The following is a 10,123-nucleotide window of genomic DNA, read 5'->3' as shown; positions in this document are numbered from 1 at the left end:
GAGAGGGGTTTGTGGCACCAGCCATGCAGAGCAACCCCAGGATAGGAAACATGCTGCCAGTCAGCTGCCTCAGAACCCACTGCTGGCGGTGCCCAGCTCTGGAACATTACCCAGCAAGCAGGTGGTGCAGGCAGAAACTAGGTGTTTCCCCAGCCAGAAAAGTACTCCCTGTTATTTGCACATAGTAAGAAGCTGATATTACCCTGGTCAATCAGTTCTATCCACTTTTATCTGTCACCAGGGAAGGTGCAGACTTCCAGAGACCATGAATACGAGCCACCAGCATACAGACTGAATGAGTATGGTCAAAGGACACAACCCTGATAAACACGTTTCCTAATTTAAACCACACAGTGTTCCCTTGTTCTGTTTGAATGACTACCTCTTGTTCTAGGTACAGAACAAACTGAAATGTTCTGGAATACCTATGCTTTGCAATGTGGTTTTGTTGTGATCATCGTTTGCTACGATCCATATAGTCTTAACGCTTCTGCACAGTCAACAAAATACAAGAAAACATCTTTCTGGTGTTTTCTGCTATCAGTCAACATCCCTGGTTCCACATCCTCTTCTGATTCTGCCTTCAATGTCTAGCAGCTCCCTGTCAATGGACAGCTGTAACCATTAGTGCCCTATTGTTGATAAATTCCCACAGACTTAGGGGCTTCATACAACACACATGGATTCCTATGTGTGTCTGGAGGAGTGACTAGGTTCTTGCTCAGGGTATCACAGGCTGAAATCTGGTATTGGTCAGGCCTGTGGTCTCATACGAAGCTTGGGGTTTCTTCCAAGTTGATTCAGCTCGTTGGCACACTTCACTTCCTTCCAAACACAGGATTGAAGTCTTTGCCCTTTTGCTAATTTGTATCCACTCGTAGAAGCCATCCACACTCTTGCCTCTCTACCTTGAAAACCAACAACGACAATGTTCCTTATATTGAGGCCCCCATACGTTGACTTCCCCCCCCCCCCCATACTTTGACTTTTATGCCAGGAAAATCCCAGTTCTTTTTCAGGGCTCACCTGATTAGGTCAGGCCTACCAAAGATAATCTCCCTTTCGTTAACTGCAAAATCCTCTCACCAAAGCATGCAGATTAATGTTTGGTTGCATAACCGAGAAAAACGTGTGTTATCAAGATGGGAGGAGGGAGGTGGTAGGCGGAGGAGTCTTGAGGGGTATCCTAGAATTCTGCAGAATACCCATGTGGAGATGTCAAGGAGGCTGCTAGGGTATGCACTTCTGGAGCTCTTCGGAGAACCATCAAGGCTAGAATCCTAAATTTGGGAGTCATCAGTGTATCCAAGCCCTAAGCAATCCCAGGACCATCAAAGATGCATGAGAAGATGAGAAGAAATTAGTTTATGAGATTACATACACATCTTTAGAAGAAATGAGCTCACGAGATTACATACACATCTTTAGAAGAAATTAGCTTACGAGATTACATACACAATTTTAGAAGAAATTAGCTCACGAGATTACATACACATTTTTTAAAAGCATTTCACTGCAGTTAGCCATAAGCCATGTTAAAGTTCAACCACTTGTGCAACAAGGAGATCTTAATATTTCCAAAAGTACACTGTTTCCCTAAACCCTCCTTCCATTTACCCAGCGCCTTCCTCACAGCACTCAGTCTACTATGAAACACATTAAAGGTGCTCTCATCTGTTGACAAATTGTCTCAGAGGCTCCATGTCTCCTGCTGAAAATCAGGTTGTGGCTCTCTTTGATTCAGACTTAGTCCCATAAAACCTGCAAACCCAAACTCGCTTTCCTTCTGTTGACTTGGTGCAACACCTCCACTCAGATCCCAAGTGCCTGCGGGAAGACCGGCTGGGTTTGCCATAACCACCCAGGGCTCTAAGAGCAGCTGCTGGAACCTGCAATAACAGGCCAGTGCCTGAGGGTGGGGCTGAGGGAGGGGGAGGGGGGAAGGAACCTACCTGGCCATGCCCCAGCGGGGGTGGAAGGCTGTTTCTTACGCTTCTCAGTCGGCACCCCATTCTACTAACTATCAAGGCAAAAAGGGCCAGGCTGTCAGATGGGATACAGTGGGGTGGTCTTGTTTCATAAGCCAGGCACTATCTCTCTATCTACAGCAAACAGACATGCATACTGTAATTTATACTACATACTAGGGAGTTTTCAAAGGTTCATGGAAAAATTGTTAATTAGTCTTGGCCAACAGATTTGTCCTGATAGAAAAGTGATACACCAATAGTGAATAATTGTCATCAGCACTGCCTGTGAGGGTTGGAAATGTAAAGGTAGATGTTTTATAGCAAAAGGCGGGGAGTGATTGACTTTGCAGTTCAGGAGTGGAGGTCTCTGGGACCATCAAGGGAGAAGAGTGGATGGAGTATGCAACCCTACCCAGAGAAGCAGTGGGAGAGATGGACCAGCTAGGGACTCTAGACCCAGAGAGGGAGAGGGGCTGTGTGCTGATGGATTGGGGCGGGGGGGCGGCAGGCTTAGATGGTTTATGATGCATGGAGGGGACCGAAACCATGGCAATGTAACGATATACGATAGGATGAATGCAAAGCTAACGTTCTCCCATGTAAACGATCACATAATTCACAATAAAACATTAAAAACACACACACAACAGAACAACAAAAAAAAAAAAATTGAAAAAACTTCAGGGGAACAAATCAAGCCACGCAGCACTGACTTGTCGGTTCTGATTCACAGCGACCCTGTAGAGGGTTTCCGAGGCTGTCAATGTTTACGGGAACAGAAAGCCTCATCTTTTATGCAGAAATGATTGGTGTATGTTCTACTGTATTTATTTTTAACAACAACATAAAAAATAAATCATAAAAAGCAGAAACGTGACATAGAACCCTTCACGAAGGGCAGGAAAGGAAGGACCTACCTCACCTCCATGAGGGACTCCTTCCCAGAGGCTGGGAAATGGGGGGTTACCACAGAACCTGTCCAAGAGAGCAGCCACGCTTGCTGCAGGTTTCTACACGCAGCAGGGTTCACGATCTACCAACCAGCTAAAGATGGAACCCAACAGCAGGAGCAGAGGGTGGAGAGGGGTTTGTGGCACCAGCCATGCAGAGCAACCCCAGGATAGGAAACACGCTGCCAGTCAGCTGCCTCAGAACCCACTGCTGGCGGTGCCCAACTCTGGAACATTCCCCAGCAGGTGGTGCAGGCAGAAACTGGGTCTTTTCCTGCACATGGCAAGAAGCTGATTTCACTCTGGTCAGCCAGTTCTGTCTACTTTTATCTGTCATCAGGGAAGCGCCAGACTTCAGAGCCCATGAATAGGAGCTGCCAGGGTTGTATCTGTTTCAAAACATTGGCTTACCCACCGCCATGTTTCATCCTAGTGGCCACCAATCCCGAGGTAAAACGCTTCTCATGCTCTTGCCAACTAGTACTAGGCTTCCCTGCTTCACAGAGGATCACTAAAGTCAGCTACGTGGCCTCCCTAAAGTTACATCAACAGTACATTAAATGTCCCATCATCTGTCTTTCCCCAAGTTCCAACCATGTGAAATGAACTGACTACTAAAGGCCACACCATGACGACATCAGCCTAGAACTGGGGGGAACAACAGCAAAGCTTGAGCCCCACACACGCTCTTTTCCTCAGCCCACCCCGACCCCACAAGCACTGGCTTCCAGAACTCACCAGACAGGTATGCAAAGCGCTTCTTCAGCTGGTCTTTAATGTCAGCAGCACAGAGCGGAACTATGTCCTGGTGCATGATTTCATCTGAGAAGAAAGAGCAAACAGACACACATGCTGTCATTGAATGGAAATTCTGCCTCATGTTCTATCAAACGCCAAGTCAAGATTAGCCACACACAGAGCCACGCACATCAACAAACACCTAAGGGGAGTGAGTGGTCACGTGTTTGGAACAAGGCATTTCTGTTTCCAATGCATGAAGTCCTTTGTTTCTCCGAGTACAAAGAGCTGGGTGCTGAGTGATTCACCATCAACTTTGCAAATGTGGTATGTGTAAGAGTGGGAAAAAGGGAGAGAAAGAAACAGAGAAAGAAAGAGGCAGACAGAGTGTGAAAGAAAGCAGCAGACTAGCGAGGCAGAAGTGTGCAGAAAGAGAGGCATAGGGCTAACAGCAGACAAGGGTTAGGACCCTGGGAAGGAGTGACTCACAAAATAAATATTTAGAGAACTGCATCTAGAACAAATATTTTGGCCTTATGACTTTCCGTCCACATTTTGGAAATGGTCCAGGAAATGCTAGGCGTTCTCACCTGTAGCATATACAATGACTTGTTAGTCACTGAGGAAAATCTGACAAGTGTAAGGGGCTCACAGCCTCCAAATTTATACATCAAGGAACACTCAGAGGTCTGCACCATCCATCTGACCTCACCGTTTGTCTGACCCTGACGACACAAAATGAGTTAACCCCCTCCGGAGTCCCTCAACTCAACAACTAAAAAGATGGCTTCCAGAAATCTGTATGTTGGAAGTGTGTAGCTCTGGGGTCTGGAAATAAATACTTTAAGGCACACTGTGAAGAAGCAGCTAGAAGTGAGAAGGTTTTGCAAGAGTCTTAGAGAATATCGACTCACTCTAAAATCTGTAGTCACTCTGCAAGAGAAAAGCTGGGCTCTTAGCAGATGTACCAAGAAGCTTGATCATTCTTTGTGTCTTTAGGCACTTTTGCATTTTAGAATCAATTCCAGAATACCACACATGATATCTAGCCAATGGTTTTATGTTATCAGATTCCAGTTTTGCAGCATTTTTTAAATCCAAGTTCTCTATAACAGCCATGTTCTAGTTCATGACTCATGGGAGTGACTTGGCAGTGGCTGAAAATATCAGTTCTTCTACACCCAGATTAAGACCCCAGCCATGAACAGCTTGCAGATATGGGTCAGGAAGATCTTCCAGTTTGAGTATTTCCAGCAGAGATAGTAAAATGTATTCTACATGGTATCAGCCTGAACCCCTGCTCTCCTAGTCTTGGAAGAAACCATAGTCCCCAAAGATTCCTGGATTATCTGTCAATTGTGAAAGAACCAACTGCCACGATCGACTGATCTGTCCATTCTGAAAACAACTCTGTTGGTGACTCTAGAGCCACAGAGAGCCCCAGCGCTATGTGGAAAGGAGTCAAACCACATTTCGGTCAGTTTGCCACACTTGGTGGTTTGCCTGTTGCTGGGATGCTGGAGGCTCTGCCACTGGTGTTTCAAATGCCAGCAGGGTCATCCATGGTGGACAGGTTTCAGTAGAGCTTCTAGACAAGGAACAGGTGGTCCACTTCTGAGGGATTAGTCCCTGAAAACATTATGAACAGCGGCGGATACTGTCTGACATGGGGCCAGAAGATGAGCCCCTCAGGTTTGAAGGCACTAAAATAGGACTGTACAAGTGCTGTCCCCTAAAAGTAAAGGACCTGGATGTGGATGGAGCAAAGTTTGGGGGACCTTCATCTACTGACTGGGCATGACTCAAAATGAGAAGAAATAGCTGCAAACACACATTACTAATTGAAACATGGATGTACAAAGTACAAATCTAGGAAAACTGTTGTTGTCGTTGTTAAGTGCCACTGAGTCAGTACCAACTCACAGCAACTCTGTTTAGGATTTTTGAGGAGTAGCTGTTGAGCTTGAACTGCCGACCTTGTGGTTCAAAGTGACCAGTGCATTAGCCCACAGAACTACACCAGGACTCCTAAGAAAACTAGAAGTCATTAAAAAAGAAATGGAATGCAGAAAGATCAATATCCTAGGCATTAGTGGGCTGAAATGGACAGTTATTTGCGATCTTGAGTTCGATAATTACATGATTTACTTTGTCAGCAATGACAAATTGAAGAGGAATTGTGTTACATTCATTGTCAAAAAGATTTTAAGATCTATCTTGAAACTTAGTGCTGTTTGTGATCAAATAATATTTATATGCCTACGGAGAAGAGCAGAGTCCAGGACACACACTGGAATTCAAGGTTGGTTTGAACCGCAAGGTTGACAGTTCAAACTCACCAGCCACTCAACAGAATGGGGTTGCTATGAGTCTGAACTAACCTGACGGCACTTAACACCACCAACAACACTACAAAGAAGATGATTAAATACAACTATTACTCAAACTTATGCACCAACCACCAAAGCCAATGATGAAGAATTCTACCAACTTCTTCAGTATAAAATTGTTCAAACACGCAGTTGGGATGCACTGATAATTACTGACGATTGGAATGTGAAAGTTGGAAAGAAAGAGGAGGGAACGGAGGTTAGAAAACATGGCCTTGGTGATAGAAATTATGCATGATAGAATTTTAAGGCCAATGAATTATTCATTGCAAATATTGTTTTTCAACAACATAAATGGCAACTGTACATTATATATACATGTGAACCTCACTAGATGGAATACACAGGACCAAACTGACTACATATTACGTGGATTGAGATGGTGGAGATGCTCAGATCATTGGTTAAAGCCAGGCCAGGACCTATTGAGGTGCAGCCCATCAACTTTAAGTTCAGGCTGAAGGTGAATCAAATGAAAACAAATTCACGAGAACCAAAATACCACCCTGAGCATGTTCCACCTGAATTTAGCGACCATCTCAAGAACAGATTTGACACATTCAACACGAATAACCAAAGACCAGAGGAGTACAGGAAGAACATGACATGAAGAAAACAAAACATCATTTAAAAGACTGGAAAGAAAGAAAAGACCAAAACAGATGTCAGAAGAGACTCTCAAATTTGCTCTTGATCTTAGGATAGCTAATATGACTGGAAGAAATAATGAAGTAAAAGAGCTAAACAGAAAATTTCAAAGATTCACTTGCGAAGACAAGTATTATGATGAAAGGTGCAAAGACATATAGAGTTACAAAACCAAAAGGGAAAAACACACTCAGCATTTCTCAAGCTGAAAGAACTGAAAAAAGTCAACTCTCAGGTTGCAATATTGGAGGATTCTATGAGCAAAATATTAAATGAAGCAGAAAGCATCCAAAGAAGATGGAAGAAATACACAGAGTCACTGTACCAAAAAGAATTGGTCACTATTCAATAATTTCAGGAGTCAGCATATGATCTAGAACCAATGACAATGAAGGAAGATGTCCAAGCTGCATTAGTGAAAAACCAGACTCTAGGGATCCAGGGAATACCAATTGAAACTGTCAGTTTTGACAAACTGATGCAGCGCTGAAGGCCTCACTAGTCTATGCCAAGAAATTTGGAAGACAGCTACCTGGCTAATTGATTAGAAGAGATCCATATTCATTTCTATTCCAAAGAGAGGTGACCCTACAGAATGTGAAATTGTTGAACAAGACCATTAATATCACAAACCAAGTAAAATTTTGCTGATGATAACTAAAAAATAGTTGCTGCAGTATGTAACAGGGAGTTTCTAGAAATCCAAGCCAAATTCAGAAGAGGCTGTAGCTTGAGGGATATCATTGCTGACTTCTAATGGATCTTGACTGGAAAGCAGAGAACACCAAAAAGATGTTTACTTGTGTTTTATTGACTGTGCAAAGGAATTTTACTCTGTGGATCATAACAAACTATGGATAATATGGCAAAGACTGCAGTTCCAGAATACTTCACTGTGCTCATGTGGAACCTGTGCAGACCTCTCAGAAGTTTGAACAAAACAAAGGGATCCGGAGTGGTCTAAAATCAGGAAAGGTGTGTGTCAGTGTTGTATTATTTCACCATGCTTACTTAGTCTGAATGCTGAGAAAATCATCTGAGAAACTGGACTATACAAGGACAAATGAAACGTCAAAATTGGAGGAAGGCTCATTAAAAATCTGTGATATGCAGATGACACAAACTTGCTTGCTGACAGTGAAGAGGGCTTTTAGCACTTGCTGATGTATAGAACCTTAAGAATGGATTACAACTAAATGTAAACAAATCAAAAGTCCTCACAACTGGACCGATAAACAAAATCATGAGAAACTGAAGAAAGATTGAAGTTGAAGTTCTCAAGGATTTCATTTTACTTGGATCCACAATCAACACTCATGGACTCAGCAGTCAAGAAATCAAACAAAGTATTGCATTGGGCAAACCTGTTTCAAAATACCTCTTTAAAGTGTTAAAGAGCAAAGATGTCACTCCGAGCGCTGGAAAATGATTAAGAAAGAATGAGAAGAATTGATGCCTTTGGATTACGTATGGTGTTGGAGAAGAGCCAACAAATCTATCTCAGAAGAAGTACAGCCAGAATGTTCCTGAAAGCTAGGATGACAAGATTTCATCTCTTGTACTTTGGACACATTATCGGATGGAGCCGTCCCTGGAAAAGGTGAATCTTGGTGAAAAAGAGGAAGACCCCAGAACGATGAAATGACACAATGGCTTTAAACAATGAGCTTAAAACCTAACGATTCTGAGAATGGTTTAGGACCAGGCAGTGCTTTATTCTGTTGGGCACAGGGTCACTATGAGTTGGAGATGTCTCAACAGTACCTAACAACAAGAGTAAAAATGAGAGTTAACGCTTGTCTAACTCAAAAGATCAATAAGTACTGCCCAGTCTCATAAGGACAACTCAGTGGGATTGGCTGGCATTTCCCAATACATAATGAAACATCTCATCAGTGACTCTGACTAAAAAACAAAAACAAGGTTAAAACAGTAGCTACAAGAAAGCTCAACGTAGTCAAAATAATTTACAAACCCATATGGTGCTATTTCTGGCTTTATACATCTCATTTTGGTTGGAATGCATGTTAGATGTAACTGATATAGCAACCTCAAATAGTTTGTAGAAGTTCAACTTTTATAATTTCCTCTTGTCTTGCGGTCAACAGGAATAAATGAAGTATCCAAATACGAAAACTTGTGTATCTTTCCTTCAATTTAATCTCTGCTTAGTTTCAACAGAAGCATACTCTTGAAACAGTGGGAAGTAAGGGTCTTGTAGAAGTTTTGAAAAATTCCAGGGGCAACCTTGGTACTGTCTGTCTGGGTACTGCCAACGTGGCAAGTCCCTTATGAGTAGGGACCATGTGGACAGTTGTGGCAACACCACCAGTGATAATCCACGATGGCACTGGTCACTTCCGTGTCAACATTATAGCTGTCTTCAGATCTGATGGATTACCCAGTCATGCCAGTTGGTCATTTCACAATTGGCACTGAGTTTGTGTTACCCATGTCTACACTTTTTTTTTAAATCACAAAAACTAGGCTAGACCAAGATGTAGCAACATTTGCCCTGGCATGATCTAGAAAAGCATTTTGACCTAGATTTCCTAACATGACTCAACTTCAAGATTTCATGAACTTATCTGGAAAAAAGATATTGACTGTCAAGATTACTCAGAGTGTAAATTTCTACAAGAATTTGTCAACTTTATATGATTGGTGCTGAGCTGCAGAAGCTTTCAAGATACCATTTTCTCTTACAAATTATGCTTTCACATTCCAGAACTTATTTCTGAATATTACGGGGTATCTGTCCTCTGTGCCCAGCAAAATGTGTTCTTCCATGTGTTGGAGACAGAACTGATATTATCAGTAATTCTTTTAATTCTGTGGCACAGTGACAGTCTTACTGGCTGGAGCTTCGGAACCATTATAAATGTTAACTTTGGCTCCATCAAGAGATGCCTACTAGAGTCTCCTTGGCTCCACCTACTCTCATCTCCTCACAGCTAATTACAGTCAATTCTTACCCATTCTCCAATAGGTCAAGCTCCACCCCCAAGCCTTTGCACACCTGTTCCTGATTAACATATTCCTGGCTTTGTTGGACAGTCAAGATTTAATTCCCCACTGAGATGTCACTTCCAGTAGGGCTTTCTCTAACTGGTGAAATCCATAGAAAGCCTGCAGTTTAGTTAATAGTAATATGACCAAGTTAACTACTTACTTTTCACAAATGTACCTGGCTAGGGAAAGTGCTGCATTAAGGAAAACTGTAAACACTTTCCGAATTGTTTTTGCAACTTTTTTTATATATCTAAAAATATTTTTAAAATAAATTTTATTCTAAAAACAACCTCAAAAAAAGGGGGCGAGAACAAACAAGATGGCGGATCAGGTGGAAGTGCAGTAAAGAGCTCCTCCAGCAACAACACAGAATACCCGACCAAGCAGGCTCAGGGGATGGTCCCAGAACTCTGAA

The 10,123-nt window shown here is 42.6% G+C and overlaps 1 protein-coding gene across 1 annotated transcript in view; it reads right to left on the bottom strand.

The window, feature by feature from the left end:
• The window catches only part of MCF2L (MCF.2 cell line derived transforming sequence-like), a 301,472-nt gene that overhangs the window by 157,859 nt on the left and 133,490 nt on the right, over positions 1-10,123 (bottom strand). Inside the window, exon 2 of the mRNA XM_006851546.1 lies at positions 3,659-3,742. Coding sequence (XP_006851609.1) covers positions 3,659-3,742 — 84 coding nt within the window. The remainder of the gene's footprint in view (positions 1-3,658; positions 3,743-10,123) is intronic.

This window comes from Chrysochloris asiatica, unplaced genomic scaffold (assembly GCF_000296735.1).
Source record: "Chrysochloris asiatica unplaced genomic scaffold, ChrAsi1.0 scaffold00029, whole genome shotgun sequence".
Taxonomy (NCBI): Eukaryota; Metazoa; Chordata; class Mammalia; order Afrosoricida; family Chrysochloridae; genus Chrysochloris; species Chrysochloris asiatica.
This window is presented reverse-complemented; position numbering and strand designations above follow the sequence as displayed.